At 45.9% G+C, this 17,110-nt stretch overlaps 1 protein-coding gene across 2 annotated transcripts in view; it reads right to left on the bottom strand.

The window, feature by feature from the left end:
- The window catches only part of LOC310640031 (N-acetylated-alpha-linked acidic dipeptidase 2-like), a 49,106-nt gene that overhangs the window by 6,343 nt on the left and 25,653 nt on the right, over positions 1 to 17,110 (bottom strand). For both annotated transcript variants that reach the window (XM_083362113.1, XM_083362114.1), the window contains exons 11-15: positions 12,722 to 12,804; positions 8,620 to 8,683; positions 3,736 to 3,803; positions 2,754 to 2,845; positions 569 to 659 (exon numbers count right to left, since the gene is read on the bottom strand). In XM_083362113.1, the coding sequence (XP_083218239.1) occupies positions 569 to 659; positions 2,754 to 2,845; positions 3,736 to 3,803; positions 8,620 to 8,683; positions 12,722 to 12,804 (398 nt within the window). The remainder of the gene's footprint in view (positions 1 to 568; positions 660 to 2,753; positions 2,846 to 3,735; positions 3,804 to 8,619; positions 8,684 to 12,721; positions 12,805 to 17,110) is intronic.

Below are 17,110 nucleotides of genomic sequence, written 5' to 3'. Positions count from 1 at the left end.
CAGCTGCCTGTAGAGCTCAGGACTGCCCCTGACCTTTGTTCATTCCGCCGGGACCTGAAGACCTGGCTCTTTGAGCTTTCCGGCCAGGACTGAGAATTTTAATTGTAATTTTATTTTAATTGGGTTTTAATTGGGGTGGAGTGATTTATAAACCCCCCCCTTTTTTGGTGACTGTTTTAGAACAGAATAACAGAGTTGGAAGGGACCTTGGAGATCTTCTAGTCCAACCACATACTCAAGCAGGAGACCTTTTACCATTCCAGTCAAATGGGTGTCCAATGTCTTCTTGAAAACCACCAGTGATGGAGCATGCACAACTTCTGAAGCCAAAGCTGTTCCACTGCTTAATTGTTCTCACTGTCAGGAAATTTCTCCTCAGTTCTAGGTTTTATGGAATCCTTCTTCCCCAATGTGTCTTTTTACATTTCTGTTTTTAATCTCTACTCCTAGTATATCACTTAAGAGTTGCTCCACCGATTCAAGCAGCTACGAAATAAAGACTCACCGAATAAAATAAATATATCGAAAGCTCTTGGGTGACAGCTTCCAAATAAGCAGTTTGGCTTACCCGGTTTTTAGTGTAGCGGACTCTGCCAGACGCAATCCCCAGTCTTTGAAAGAAAGCTTCAAAATCACTGCCTGATCCAAGCTTGCTGATCCTGGCCAGATAGGAGAAGGAAGGGGAGAATTCAAGCTTCAATCTTCTTGTAACATTTGGCACTTTTACATTGGGGAATAAAAAGAATGGATCTTTGCTGATTGGTTAAGTAGCGTGGTGGTGTTCCCAAGATGGTGGTGTGCATTTTTTTTAAAAAAGGATCTGGTAGTTATACTGTGCCAGTAAGAAACTTGAAGCATGGCTGAAGACATCCTACTTTGTGGCTGAAGTCGCTCATTTTGCCCCCTAGCTCCAAAACAGAAAAAAATAGAACAATCTGAGGAAGCAATCAGATGTTTAGGCCTTCAAACTTAATTTTTGCTCTTAAAACTCCTCAAATGAAAAAAAGGGGGGGGGACGCACGGGAGAAGGCAATCTGAATTTCCCACTTCTCAGAGACGAACCATATCATAACATTTCTAGATTAACTGAAGCTCAAGAAATGTCTTTAACTCTGGATTCCTGGCCAGCTCAACCCCAGCTGTTAAATTGGAAAAGTCCCGGTGCATTGCCTGAGTTCAGTACTGGGGAACAATATAATGGGAGGCTTCCCATATTATATTAACATTGCTATATCTGCACAGCAGGAGATATTTTAACAAACGAACCATTTTAGAGCTTAACATGATTACCTAGTGACCATACTGCATGCTGAAACAATGGCTAGGTTTCCCTAAGGAAGGATTCAGCAGCATATTATAGTAGTCCTGGACTGACAACCACAACTGGGACCAGAATCTCTGTTGCTAAGCAAAGTGGTTGTTAAATGAGCTGTGCCTGGGGTTTTTTTTGGTTTTTTTAACTTTTGTGCTACATATGTTAAGCTAATCGCTGCAGTTTCTAAGTGAATTGTTAAGTATTGGGATCGGTGAGGCATAGAGGAGGCGAACGTAGTTAAACAACTGAACATTTATTAGGTTAACACAGAAGCAACTCTAACAGCTGCCTTGACATCTATTTATACGGACTGCCGATAGACAGCGGTCAATGAGATTAAAGCATTTTTCCCACCCACAATCCAAACTTACAATACTGCAGACAGGCAGTTAAGAGTTTAAACAAATACAGCAGTTATCCACTTATAACTGCCCATATCAATTTACATCAATACATAACATGAATCATGCAGTTCTTAAGAGAATCCAACTTCCCACATTGACTTTGCTCATCAGAAGCCAGCTGGGAAGTTCTCCCAGTGGTTAGAATCCAGTATTGCAGGTCAACTCTGCCCAGAGTCTAGAGTTTGATCCTGACTGGCTCAAGGTTGACTCAGCCTTCCATCCTCCCAAAGTCGATAAAATGAGCACTCAGATTATTAGGGAGGCAATATGTTGACTCACCAGTTGCCAAGTGTCCAAAGTTTGGTCATGTAACCATGGGAATGCTGTGACGATGGTACGTGTGAGGACCAGTCAGCAATAACTTTTTTTTAGTGCTGTTGTAACTTCAAATGGTCACCAAATGAATGATTGTATGAGGACTACAGGTAGTCCTCGACTTATGGCCACAATTGAGCCCCAAAATTTATGTTGCTAAGTGAGAAATTGCTTAAGTGAGTTTTGCTCCATTTGATGACTTTTCCTGTCATGTTTGTTAAGTGAATCATCGTAGTCATTAAATTAGTGACATGGCTGTTAAGTGAATCTGGCTTCCCCCTTGACTCGGCATGCAAGAAGGTCGCAAAAGGCAATCAGACAGTCCTGGGACACCACAACCATCATAAATATGAACCACTTATCAAGCATCTGAATGTAACCTACATGATTTGGGGGATGCTGCAATGGTCAGAAGTGTGAAAAATGGTCATAAGTCACTTTTTCCATCCCTTTGTAACTATGAATAGTCACTAAACAAGCTGTTGCAAGTCGAGGACTATCTGTATTTACACGTATTATCCTTATCATCATCAAGAACACCGTGCTCTGACGCAACTCCTAGCCTAGTGTGTTGCAGGATCCTGGTCAATGTGGGAATAGAAGCACACTGCTTTTACAGTTATGCAGCAGATATAAAAGCTATAGTAGTTCTCCCATGTGTGCAAAGGTCCCCAGGGCAGGCGTGCAAATAAAATGTAGATAACAAGAGCATAACTTACCTAGGTCGCTGGTTATTTTCACTGGAAGGATCCTTCTCAAGCCAACTCTCATAGAGAGATCTTCGTTCATATCCTTCATCAGGACTCGAGACCTGTGTAGGAAATGAAACCTGATCTATCAACCATACTGTTACTTCTTTAAGCATTTTAAATGCTCTAGATCCAAGCTGTTGATCTGTTAGTTGGTCTGAAGGTTTACCTAGCACAATCAAGACATTCATCTGGGTTACAAACTTAACAATAAGTTGATATAACAAGAAGTGTTATCCAAAACAACAGCCAAAAATAAAGCAAGTGCTTCTCCTCTATGTGCTTTCCACAAAGTAATATTGGAACCTCTGTGCATTGAGCCCTCTGCAGCATAGTGGTTAAAGTGCAGTATTGCAGGAAAACTCTGCCTACAGCCTGGAGTTCAATCCTGACCACGTCAAGGCTGACTCAGCCTTTCACCCTTCTGAGGTCAGTAAAATGAGGACCCAGATTGTTGGGGGAAATAGGATGACATTGTAAACCACCCAGAGTGTGCTGTTAAGCGCTATGGGGTGGTATGTAAGCCTAAGTGCTATTGCTATAAACGATGTTACCATACGTTGGGCATAGCCAACATTTGTAGTTTGTTTTTGCTTAAGATTGGGATTTGGGATGGAGGAGGAGCAGGAGGAGGAGCTGGAGGAGGAGGACAACGATGGTGGCGTCCTTGGTGCTCTCTGAGCTTGGCTATTTTCTTGCAGATCTTTCATGACCCTTGTAGGGAACATCATCAGTGCCAGAAGAGAGGGAGGGTTTGTGGGGCAATGTGAACTGGCCTTTTTCTATTTGCCCTGCCTGAGTTTAATTTCCTCTGCATCCCAGCATAACCAAACACACTGGATGTTGGTTCTTCTGAACCATCGAAGAACATCTGGAATTGGTGGTGCTTTCATTCCTGCTTCAAAACAAAACAAAACATTTTCCCCCATTGTTGTGCATTGCCCAGCTATACCTCTTTTGTCAAATTATACACCAGTTGGTTCAGAAGAGGAGTACAGTCAACCCTCAAAGTGTAGTTGCCTGCAACACAAATAACAGAAATTGTTTCGAATCAATGTTAACAGTTCCCTCTCAAAAATACCCCTTTTTTCGGGGGGGGGGGGGAATTCAAATTGAAACATAGCCTCCGCTTCATCAAACTGAATTTATCTAGAGAAGCAAAGCTTCTCTTCTTGCACTCCAGGGAATTTTCCCTCCTCTTGGGATGAATCAAGGCATAAGGTTTCTGACAGCTAGCATGTAAACAGAAGGATACTTACATACATATCACGTACAACCATAGAACAAATCCTAGGAGACTGTGTAATTGACATCCCTCGGGCAAAAAAAAAAAAGGAAAATACCAGCAAATCCTCTATTCTAAACCAACCCACAGTATTATTTCTGCACTTGGATAACTGGAATGGAGTACTGTGCAGGCACAGCCATGGAATACAATCCAAAAATTGAATGAGAGAGCTCTAAATGAAAGTGAATCCTTATGGACTGAATTGTTATGCATCTTTTCAGAGATTTTGCTGTGCAGGCTCTGAGGTTTTGCCTGATTAAAAAAAAAAAGTACAGGAAACCAGACGTTGCCTTTAAACTTTACGTTTTTATTCAGCTGAACAAAGACGGGCTCCTCTAAAAGAGAGAAGCCCCGAATGACAAGAAATCCTTGTATTTATTCTGTCTGATTGCATAAGCAATCCACCCGGCAAAGCTGACACACATACGATGAAGATTTCACCCAGTAAGGCTGGCACGCTGTACAGTAGATAAGAAGGGAGAAAGCAGAAGTAGCTAAAAATGTTCCCTTTTGGGTGTTTCCCTAAAGACATGGTACGTTCCCGGGTGGGTTAGGACATTGGGTGTTTTCCTTGCTGTCCTTTCGTGACCCTGCATCCATGACTCTGCAAGCGCCCAAAGACAGCGGGGCCATCTGCACACATTCACAAGTGACACTTCCTATGCTGTCTCCTAATTCCGGGTCAACAATTTCAGCGCAGATAGTCCTCGAGTTATGGAGACTGCCCATAATGGAGACTGCCCATTACGGTCATAAGTCACGATGATCGTAATTTTATGACCTTTTTTGCGGCGGCGGTTTAGTACGTATCTCAGTTGTTAAGTAAACCGAAGGTTGACTATGGCCCCAGTATTGCTGGCATGCGATTGTGGGACACTGCAAATGGCCATGCATGTAGCTTAGCTGCCATTGGCCTGAAGTATGGTCACAGGGGGAACACCGACTGTCAGAAACCTGAATCCAGGTCATTAGTAACCCCCAAATAGGTTCATTGGAAATGTGAAAGGGGTTTTTTTGTTTGTTTTTTTATCCCATTTATATCCCGCCCTTCTCCAAAGACTCAGGGTGGCTTACAATCTAAAACACAAACCAACGTGCTTAGCAATAGCCTTCATTCTATGTATATGCCTGCTTATTAGGGCTTTCGCCCCCCCCAAGCGGCATTATTACAAAGTCAGCTTATTGCCCCCAACAACCGATTGTAAGTCAAGGACTACTGTACAGTAACCATTATTCTATGTAAGTTTGTAATGCCATCATCATCATCATCATCATCATCTTCATCTTCATCATCAAACAATAGTCATTATAACAGCAATAGCATGAGCAATAGCACTTAGCACTTAGACTTATGTACCACTTCACAGTGCTTTACAGCCCTCTCTAAGCGGTTTATAAAGTCAGCATATTGCCTCCCCCAACAATCTGGGTCTCATTTTACCAACCTTGGAAGGATGGAAGGCTGAGTCAACCGAGTGTGAGCAGAGTTAGCCTGCAGCGCTACAGTCTAACCCAGGGGTGTCAGACTCAATTTCATGGAGGGCCGCATCAGCATTGCGGTTGCCCTCAAGGGACCAGGTGGGTGTGGCCAGGGTGGGCGTGGCCAGAGTGTGTATGGCCTGGGTGGGCGTGGCCAGCTTTACATCGTTCTCATCAAGGGTGCCTATGGGGGCCTGGGAAGGACTGGGACAGATCTGAGGGTCTCTGGCAGGAGGAGGGTCTCTGGGCCAGGGCCAAGGCAGTGGGGGCCGTTCCCTCACTGTTTCCAGGATGGCTTCGCGGGCCACATGAAACCACTTCACGGGCCGGATCTGGCCCCCGGGCCTTGTGTTTGACATGTCTGGTCTAACCACTGCACCACCACGGCTCTAATAACACTAGTCAAGGAGAAAACCAACCTAAAATTAAGCTGAATTTTCCTGATAGTTAGCACAATTAATCAGTGGAACGGCTTGCTTTCTGAAGTTGTGGGTGCTTCATCATTGGAGGTTTTTAAGAAGAGACTGGACAGCCATTTGTCTGGAATGGTATAGGGTTTCCTGCTTGAGCAGGGGGTTGGACTAGAAGACCTCCAAGGTCCCTTCTAACTCTGTTATTCTGTTAATATCAGTGATGTTGATCAATCACGTTGGAGTTCAGAAGTTAAGTAGGACCTCACTTGGTTAGTATCTGGATAAAGGTAAAGGTAAAGGTTCCCCCGCACATGCGTGCTAGTCGTTTACAACTCTAGGGGCCAGTGCTCATCTCCGTTTCTAAGCCGAAGAGCCAGCGCTTGTCCGAGGACGTCTCCGTGGTCATGTGGCCGGCATGACTAGACGCCAAAGGCGCACAGAACGCTGTTACCTTCCCACCGTAGTGGTCCCTATTTTTCTACTTGCATTTTTACGTGCTTTCGAACTGCTAGGTTGGCAGAAGCTGGGACGAGTAACAGGCACTCTTTGTGCTACGTGGCACTCGGGATTAGACCCGCCAAACCGCCGAACTTCTGATCGAGAAGCTCAGTGTCCTATCCCACTGAGCCACTGCGTCCCTAGTATCTGGATGGGAAACTACAAATCCAAGGACTGGGGGACAGATGAATTTTTTAAAAAATAAATAAATAAATAAATCCAGAAAGAAGGCACAGCTTCTCTATTAATGCCAAGGAAGCTGCATGGATGTGTGAACAAGTCTACAAAATCACCAAACATCAGGCTCAATGTGAAGGAGACACTACTTGAACAGCTAATAACAATCTGCTTTTAAAATAAGCATCTGTTGCAAGGTAGATGCTCAATTGACTGTGCTAAAAAATGAATTATCCATTTTTTAAAATCTGTTTTCTATCTGCTGACCCTCATTCTGCTGGAAGAGAAATTATTCCAATTTTATTTCTTCTTCCCAAAAGAGAAGGGCATTTCAGGGGGGAAAAACCTGTCACAAAATAGGGCAAGGTTCTTATGCTTACCTGACTTAAAGGTGGCTGAGGGATAGATGTTGGCAATCTGTCTTTCACTGTAGCTCCCCACTTTAATCAACGGTTACTTAATTAAATTCAAGGGGCCTTCTCCCTGGGGCTCTGTGTACATTAGGATGTGGGCACAGCCAACGGGGCTGCAAAAGATGGAGAGATGCTTATTAGAAAATAAATTTGGAAAGAGAATCTGCCTAAGAATGAGGTAGTCTCCATCTATGTATAGTCTCAATGTCTATCAGGCACGAAAGACCAAGACCACAAATTAAGTTTCAATGAAACTTATTTATTGCTCATGTTTTATATACAGGAATTTAGTTAACTAATGGTTAGCACTATCTGGGCACTAGGTAAAGGTAAAGGTTCCCCCACACGTGCATGCTAGTCATTTCCGACTCTAGGGGCCGGTGCTCATCTCTGTTTCAAAGCCGAAGAGCCAGCGCTTGTCTGAGGACGTCTCTGTGGTCATGTGGTCGGCATGACTAGATGCCAAAGGTGCACGGAATGCTGTTACCTTCCCACCGTAGTGGTCCCTATTTTTCTACTTGCATTTTTACGTGCTTTCGAACTGCTAGGTTGACAGAAGCTGGGACAAGTAACAAGCGCTCAACTCTGTTACACGGCACTCGGGATTCGACCCGCCAAACTGCCGACCTTCTGATCAACAAGCTCAGCGTCCTAACCCACTGAGCCACCGCACTAGATAAGGCTTAATGATGGTGGCGCAGTGGTTAGAATGCAGTATTGTAGGCTACTTCTGCTGACTCATGGCTGCCAGCCATTTGGCAGTTCGAACCTCACCAGCTCAAGGTTGATTCAGCCTTCCATCCTTCAAAGGTCACTAAAATGAGGACCCAAATTGTTGGGGGCAATATGCTGGCTCTGTAAAACTGCTTAGAGAGGGCTGTAAAGCACTGTGAAGTGGTGTATAACTCTAAGTGCTATTGCTATTAAAGAGGGGTTGGACTAAGTCCATTTGTGTCTTATGTAGTGACTCTAGGCTGATTCCTTGTTTGACTCTGCCACTTCTCCTCCTACAATGTCTCAGTGTATGAAGGATGTCCTTCAAACCAGCCTTGATTCCTGGTGACAAATGAATATATCCACACCCTTTTCTCTCTCCCCGCCCCACTCAAACAAAAGAATTTTTTTAAAAAAATGGTCTACCACTGCTTTTCTCCAAGTCTAATCTACAGCCCACCTCCAATCTTGTTTGCAATAGCTTCCTAGTCCAAGCTAGGATTGTGTGTATGATCTGGTTTAAAATGACATAGAATGGAATTGCTAAATAATCTGTAGTTTGTTTTATAGGAAGCTTAAAAGGCAAACTACATTTTGTTCCCATGGCTAACTGCTTACCACTGTGGCTACTCAAACTCATAATTTGATGGTAGGTTTGGATCTTATGTGGGTATGTTGCATCCATCCCTTAATACAAGATTGGAAAACTATGACCCTCAAGATATTGCTATAAAGAGAATTCTCCTTTCAGTTGAGTCCAATTCTTCTAACTTTTTATGTCCTAGCCAGGTCCAATCCTACTTAAGCTTTACAAGATTGCTCAAGGTTGATTATGTATCCTAAGGGATATTCACCTTCAATGGAAGAATCAGTGTTGATGTAAGCCACAGCCCGTGCCTGAAGAAGTTTGCTATTTTCCTGCCATTGGAAAAAGAAAAATAACTATGTTATGCCCATTACTATCGATCATGAATAGCATATAAATCAAAAGTGGGGAACTGGAAACTTTCCAAAAGTTGCTGAACTATAATTCCCAGAAGCTCCCATTGCCACAGCCAATGGAAGCCGGGACTTGCAGTTCATCATTATCAGTGTGGTCAAGCATTCTTCACCCCTGATGTACCAATCATGCTGCACCCTGGTGGCACAGTGGTTAGAATGCAGTATTGCAGCCTAACTCTGCCCACAGTCCAGAGTTCGATCCCGACGTGCTCAAGGTTGCCTCAGCCTTCCATCCTTCCATCCTTTCAAGGTTGGTAAAATTAGGACCCAGATTGTTGGGGGCAATAGACTGATTCTCTAAACCTCTTAGAAAGGGCTTTAAAGCAGAGGTCCCCAACCCAGCTTTGCTAGCTGAGGAATTCTGGGAGTCAAAGTCCACAAGTCTTAAAGTTGCCAAGGTTGGGGACCCCTGCTGTAACGCACTATGGGGCGGCATATACGTCTAAGTGCTGTTGCTATTATTATGTTCAAACTTCCTGAGAACTTCTCAGAAACATATCGCCATGAAGTCCTCTTGTCTATTATTTGACAGGTCTTCTCAAATAAATAGGGACATTTTTCACAATCCTAAGTAGGTTTAGGTTTTAGGTTTTATTTAATTTATATACCGCCCTTCTCCTTGGTAGGGACTCAGGGCGGTTCACAGGGCATATATAAATAACAATACAAAAATTAAAAAATATTAAACCAATGCCCAGTTAAAAACAATAATACAATTCTAAAACAACAATTTAAAACCCATAATCCCCCGTCAGGCCAGACCAGCTAATTCAAATAGGTGGGTCTTCAGGCCACGACGGAAAGTTCGGAGGTCTGATGCCATCCGGAGCTCCACCGGCAGTTGGTTCCATAATGCCGGAGCGCCCACAGAGAAGGCTCTCCCCCTGGGGGCCACCAGTCGGCATTCCCTGACTGGAGGCACCCTGAGGAGGCCCTCTCTGTGGGAACGCACAGGGCGGAGGGGAGTTGATGCCGGCAGCAGGTGGTCCCCGAGGTAACCCGGACCCATGCCATGTAAGGACTTAAAGATCATAACCAAAACCTTGAACCTCACCCGGAAGACAACTGGCAACCAATGCAGCTCGCGGAGCAAAGGTGTAACATGGGAGTACCGGGAAACTCCCAAGACAACTCTCGCGGCCGCATTCTGTACCAGTTGGAGCCTCTGAGTGGTCTTCAAGGGAAGCCCCATGTAGAGAGCATTACAGTAATCAAGGCGAGAGGTCACGAGCGCATGAGTGACCGTACACAGGGCATCCCGGTCCAGATAGGGCCGCAACTGGCGCACCAGGCGGACCTGGGCGAAAGCCCCCCTAGTCACGGCCACTATATGATCTTCCAGGGTAAGCCGTGAATCTAGGAGGACTCCCAAGTTGCGAGCCCTATCCACAGGGGGTAAGAGCTCACCCCCCATAGAAAGAGATGGAACATTTTGAATGTCCCGGGATGCCGGAATGTACAGCCACTCAGTCTTGTCAGGGTTGAGTTGAAGTCTGTTCCTCCCCATCCAGACCCGAACCGCCTCCAGGCAACGGGACATCACAGCGAGGGCATCACTGGGGTGGTTTGGGGTCGAAAAGAAAAGTTGGGTATCATCGGCATATTGATGATACCCAACTCCAAAACCACGAATGATCTCACCCAGCGGTTTCATGTAGATGTTGAACAGGAGAGGCGAGAGAACCGACCCCTGAGGAACTCCACAAACGAGAGACCTAGGGGCCGATCTCTGCCCCCCTGCCAACACCGACTGCGAGCGTCCCAGGAGATAGGAGGAGAACCACTGAAGAACTGTGCCTCCCACTCCCAATCCCCTGAGACGCCGCAGCAGGATACCATGGTCGATGGTATCGAAAGCCGCCGAGAGGTCTAATAGGACTAGGACAGAGGAATATCCCCTGTCCCGAGCCCTCCAGAGATCATTCACCAGAGCGACCAATGCCGTCTCCGTGCTGTACCCGGGCCTGAAACCCGATTGGTAGGGGTCCAGATAATCCGCTTCATCCAGGACCAGAGGGAGCTGATGCGCCACCACACTCTCGACAACCTTCGCAAGGAAGCGAAGGTTGGAGACTGGACGAAAGTTGTTCAATACAGCCGGGTCCAAGGCAGGCTTCTTGAGGAGAGGTCTCACCACCACCTCCTTCAAGACGGTGGGGAAATAATCTCTTTCCTTTTCTTGATTCTGATCCCTCCTGGGGGTTTTATTCTGAAACTTTGAAAAAAAATATTGTTTTGTTTTGCTAACCTATAAAGAGAAAACATAATAAAATCCTGCTATGTTCAACCTAACATTCTACGGAACCTTTGAAGCTGCAACTCTTTCAGAAAACCAGATGCAATTCAAGGTGCTGATGATGATTATAAAGCGCTTCATGGCTTGTGGCTTGGATATCTAAGGGACCATTTTTCTCCCTTTCTCTGGTTCCCTGGCAGTGTGGCAGGTTCCTGGTCCCATCCTTGAAGCAATGTCAATGAACAGTTCATGGAGCGTGTCCTTTGGAATGACACCCTCCAACCCCCCAAAAAAGTTCAAATTGCTCCAAACCTGTAGTCCTATAAGCGAACCTTGAAGACCTGGCTCTTCTCCTGGGTTCTGAGATAATAATAATAAGTTGGAAGGGACCTTGGAGGTCATCTAGTCCAACCCCCTGCTCAGGCAGGAAACCCTATACCATTTCAGGCAAATGGCTGTCCAGTCTCCTCTTAAAAACTTCCAGTGTTGGAGCATTCACAGCTTCTGGAGGCAGTTTGTTCCACTGGTTAATTGTTCTAACTGTCAGGAAGTTTCTCCTTAGTTCTAGGTTGCTTCTCTCCTTGATTAGTTTCCATCCATTCCTTCTTGTCCTGCCTTCAGGTGCTTTGGAGAATAGCTTGACTCCCTCTTCTTTGGGGCAGCCCCTGAGATATTGGAACACTGCTATCATGACACCCCTCACCCTTCTCTTCATTAAACTACACATACCCAATTCCAGCAACCGTTCCCTATATGTTTTGGCCTCCAGTCCCCCAGTCATCTTTGTTGCTCTTCTCTGTACTCTTTCTAGAGTCTCGACATCTTTTTTACATCGTGGTGACCAAAATTGGATGCAGTATTCCAGGTGTGGCCTTACCAAGGCACTGTAAAGTGGTATTAGTACTTCACGTGATCTTGATTCTATCCCTCTGTTAATGCAGCCTAGCATGAAGTCTTGTTTTCATTATACAACCAAGTCTTTTTCTTTTGGGTGTCAGTTGTGTGGCTTTTGTAATTGGCTGTTTTATGCTAAGCATTCGGAATATTTATGGAGATTCTCAGTCATCCAGGTCATAGTTATCCCAAAGGCCCTTTTTCACAAGGCAACTGGACTTTCTTGTTTTTCTCTGAAGATGTTTCACTTTTTCACCCAAGAAGCTTCTTCAGACAAGATCTTCTCTTCAGCAGAGCTGAAGAAGCTTCTTGGATGAGAAAGTGAAACCTCTTCGAAGAAAAGAAGAAAGTCCAGTTGCCTCATGAAAAAGCACTTTTGGGCTAAGCATTCAGAGTTGGTCAGAATTGGTCAAGTTGAGCGTCTCTATAAATCTGATGAAAATAATAAAGTAGCTCTCAATTGACAGTTGGGACCTGAATTTCTGTTGCTAAGCAAGCTGTCTGTTAAGTGAGTTGCACATGATTTTACTACGTTGTTGCTGTTTTTTGCCAGGGTTGTTAAGCCAAATTTGGCTTTCCCTACTGACTTTGTTGGATGTTGGAAGCCGGCTGGGAAGGTCACAAATGGCCATCACATAATCGTGGGATGCTGCAACCATCGCAAATACACGCCCTTTATCAAGCATCCCCATTTTGATCATGTGATCAAGGGGATGCTGCCACAGTTGGGGGGGGGGACCAGTCATAAGTCACTTTTTTTAAGGGTTATAGGTCAAGGGTTACCTGTGTATAATTTTAAATAAATTTTAAAATCCTTCACTCACCTCTGCCCACTCTGTGGATCCTAATAATCCAAATTCTTCTGCATCCCAGCTGGCAAAAATGATTGTTCTTCTTGGCCTCCAACCTATGCAAGAATAAATTGAGATTACAGGGAAACCTTCATTCTTTACCCACTGATGGCTGAAGATGCAAACCTATCAATGTCTACGGACAAATAAACTTGTGTTAGTCTAAAAATGAAGCCAACAAATCCCTTTTAGCATGACCAAGGAGGTTTAAGCTGCTCAGTAGAAACATCTATTGTGCCTTCCTTTATCTTTGGAAGAGGATTTTGTTTTATTTGTAAGTTTTATTTAACCGGCTACACTTATTGAGCAAAGGGTCAAGGTGGTTTAGAATCCACTTCAAACGCTTGTTGACATTTAAATCCCAGCATGCTTTAGTTAAGAAGCAGGCGAGACAGCGAGTTAAACGGTTTAACTTTTATTCCGAACCAGGCAAACAGCATAAGAACATGGCTCTTATTTATACTGGCAGCTGTCAGTAGGTTAGCCAATCAGGGCTGAGCTGGTTCCCGCGCCGTTCGTCTCCTCCAATCGGAGCCGGCAGATTTTGACAGCTCGGAGCTGTCAGTGGAGGCGCGTGCAGAACTGTCAGTCGGTTGCGCCTGCGTAGTTCTGTCCGGCAGCTTTTGACAGCTGTCAAAAGCTGCCGCGGCTTTTACCTCAGCCCTGTTAATCTCTATTACAATAATACCTAACAATGTAAATAATGAATACATAACAATGTGAATTATAAGTGAATACATAACACCCCTTACCCCTCCATCTGATTGTGTTGATTTTTCCCCAACTGTTTCTTTTTTGGGTTTCCCCATTCGAAGTCTTGTAAGTAGGCGGGGGGTCTTTTTATCCTTTTGGAGCGCCAGGGGGTCGTCTCCGCTGGTTGTTCCTTTTCCCCAGGCAACTCGAAGACTGGTTCAGGGGTCAAGGGGCATGGTTCCGTCGTTTCAGCGTCGTTTGGAGTGGGGTCTTGAAGTGGTACATTCTGATCGGGGGTGTTGCGGCGTGAAAGTGTTTGCGGAGGGGCTTCTGCCTGCATTTCGTCGTTCCCCCTTTCCCCCATATTTTGTGGGCTGCGCCGCCAGAGTTGGTCGATGTGCCTGCGGATGTGGGAATTGTGTCCTATGTCTATGATGTATGATAGGGGGCCCGTTTGTTCAATGACAACCCCCTGTGTCCATTTGTTGCCCCCCCGTAGTTCCTTGCCCAGACAGCTTGCCCTGTGCTGAGAGTTCTATGCTGGAGGGGCAGTTCTGGGTCTGGAGGGGATCTGTCAGGATGTAGACGGTCTAGTCTGGTAGTTAATCTTTTGCCCCAGCGAAGCTCTGCTGGAGACTTTCCAGTAGTTGTGCATGGGGTGGTGTGCTGTGATAAAAGGAATTGAGCCAATCTACAGTGCCAGTTGCCGGAGATGATTTTCCGCAGTGCCTCTTTGGTTGATTTCACCATCACCTCTGCCAAGCCGTTCGTGGATGGGTGAAATGGAGCCGTGGTGGTGTGCCTAATAGAGTTCGCCGTTGTGAAACTCTGGAATTCGTAGGAAGTAAATTGGGGGCCGTTATCGGAAACTATTACATCTGGAAGCCCATGTGTTGCGAACAACCCCCTTAGAACTTGTACTGTGGCTGTTGAAGTTGTGCTAGTCACTGGTGCCACCTCTAGCCATCTCGAATAGCTATCCACGACTATTAGGAATGATTGTCCCTGGAATGGACCTGCATAGTCTATGTGGATACGAGACCAGGGTGTCTTTGTAGTTTCCCATCTGTGTATGGGAGCCTGTGGCTGGGCGGCTCTAACAAGTTGGCAGGAATAGCAGCCGGCTACATGTGTTTCAATTTGCTTGTCTAATCCTGGCCACCAGACATAGCTTCTGGCCAGAGCCTTCATTTTGACGGTCCCAGGGTGACCTTCGTGGAGGCTCTCTAACACCTTGAGTCTGTGTTTGTCGGGTATGATTACTCTGCTGCCCCATAATAGACACCCCTGATGGGTGGATAATTCCTTTTGTTTTAAAATATAAGGTTGGAATTCTGGGTCTGGGGGTGTGCATTGCCAGCCAGACGTGACATAACCTAAGACTCTGCCTAGAATTTTGTCTGCAGCAGTGGCTGCAGAGATGTCTTTAACAGATAATGGGCATTCTGGCAGGTCTGAGATAGCCAGTATCCTTCCAGCTGGTGCTGGGTCTGGGTCGACTATCGGTTGGGGCAGTCTGCTAAGGCCATCAGCGTGGCCCATGGATTTCCCTGGCTTGTATTCTAAGTTGTATGAATAGGCTGACAGAAAGGTAGACCATCTCAGGATGCGGAGAGATAATATTTGTGGGGTTAGTTTGTTTACTGTAAAAAGTCCTAATAGGGGCTTATGGTCCGTAAAAATGGTAAAGGGTCGGCCGTATAGGTAGTCATGAAACTTTTTTACGCTAGCCACTATAGCTAAAGCCTCTTTGTCAATCTGAGCGTAATTACGCTCAGGTTTTGACAGCATTCTGGAATAGAACGCTACAGGGGTCTGCGTTCCTTCCTTAGTTAAGTGGCTTAGGACCGCTCCGATGCCGTAGGGGGAGGCATCACAAGCCAGACATAAGGGCAGCTGTTCGTTAAACAGGGCTACTGTTGCATTGCTGGTAAGTTTTTTAGTAGATTAAAACTTTTATCATGCTCAGATGACCAGTTCCAGGGTTTGCCTTTATCTAATAGCCTGTGTAAGGGTTCAGCAATGGAGGCTTTATGAGGCAGGAAGGTATGATAAAAATTAACTAACCCTAGGAAGGCTTGAAGTTCTTGTTTATTTTTAGGGGTTGGTGCTGTTTTAATGGCTTTAATTTTTGTTTCAGTGGGGTGAATTCCCTTAGCATCAATTTTAAATCCTAAAAACTCTGTTGAAGGCACCCCGATGGAGCATTTGTCTCGTTTTAATTTGAGACCAGCCTCCCTGAATCTAAGGAGCACCTTTGTTAATTTGTCAGCTAGGTCATTTTCTGATTCCCCTGCAATAAGGATGTTGTCAAAATATGGACAGACCCCGGGGATCCCTTTAAGTGTTTTTTCCATCATTTCTTGGAAGATCCCCGGGGCTGCAGAGATGCCGAATTGAAGGCGGTTAATTTTAAATGCTCCTTTGTGGGTGACGATTGTCTGAGCTAAGGCGGTGTCAGGGGTGACAGGCAGCTGTAAATACGCCTGCGCCAAGTCTAACTTGGCAAAAATGGCGCCTGACTTAATGGCCGCGAGGATGTCTTTGACAGCCGGGACCGGGTAGGCATGGGCATTTAATGCGTGGTTGAGGGTCGCTTTATAATCGGCACATAACCTTATTTGGCCATTTGGCTTAATTGGGGTCACTATGGGTGTCTCCCACTCTGCCCCTTCTACTGGTTCTAGGACTCCTAAGTTAGTTAATCGGTCTAGCTCAGTTTCTATTTTTTCTCTCAAGGCGAAGGGAACTCTTCTTGCCTTGATTCTGACAGGCCTTACATTAGGGTTTAGTTTTAGCGATACGAGCAGTCCAGTGTACTTCCCTAGCGAGCTGTCAAAGACGTCCGCGAATTGAAGGCAGACGGATTCTAAGTTTGACAGCTGAATGGCGTTGACGCCTGTCAACGCTATCCCTAGTGCCTCGAACCAGTCTAGTCCTAGCAGGCTGATTCTGTTTTCCTGGGTCACTAGTATAGGGAGGGATCCTTTAAATTGTTTGAACTCCATGGGGACGGCAGCCTTTCCCCGGAGTTTAATGGGCGTTTTCTGGAAGTCAGCTAGGCGGAGTTTGGTGGGTCGAAGGGTGGGCCGTTTTCTACTTTTGTTACAAATGTCCCTGTAGGTTTGCCACGAAATGAGTGAGACGGAGGACCCAGAGTCCACTTCCATCTCACAGGGGATTCCCTGAATCAGAACGTCCACCTTGACTTTGGGCTTAAGAGTGCTGTGGACTGTGTATTCCCCCGCCCTTCCCCTCACATTAAACACTAGGGGTTTGGAACTGTGCCTGGCTCTGGGTGTGTGTTGGCTCATACCTGCGGTTGTCACCTCCAGTTCATGCAGATTTTCTCGGCTCCGGCTGCGGCACACGGCTTTGAGGTGACCTGTCTTTCCGCACCCATGGCATTTGGCACTGCGGAACCGGCACGTTGCTCTTGGGTGGCTTCCGCCGCAGCTGGCACACTTAGCCCTGTTTGGCTGGAAGTTAGCGGCCCTCTGATTGTTGGCAGGCCCCCCTCTGTAGTTGTGTTGCAGCCTGAGCTTTTCGAACCGCCGCTGTACCGCATCGATGCCCATGGAGACGTCGTCATCTTCGGGACCGCTGAACCTGCCGTCCTCCTGGTGCACGGACCCACTGGGCCCGCTGTCAGGTGAACGTCGGTTGTCA

Source organism: Vipera ursinii (assembly GCF_947247035.1).
Source record: "Vipera ursinii genome assembly, chromosome: 4".
Taxonomy (NCBI): Eukaryota; Metazoa; Chordata; class Lepidosauria; order Squamata; family Viperidae; genus Vipera; species Vipera ursinii.
Note: the sequence above shows the minus strand (reverse complement) of the source record. Positions and strands in the feature narration are given on the sequence as shown.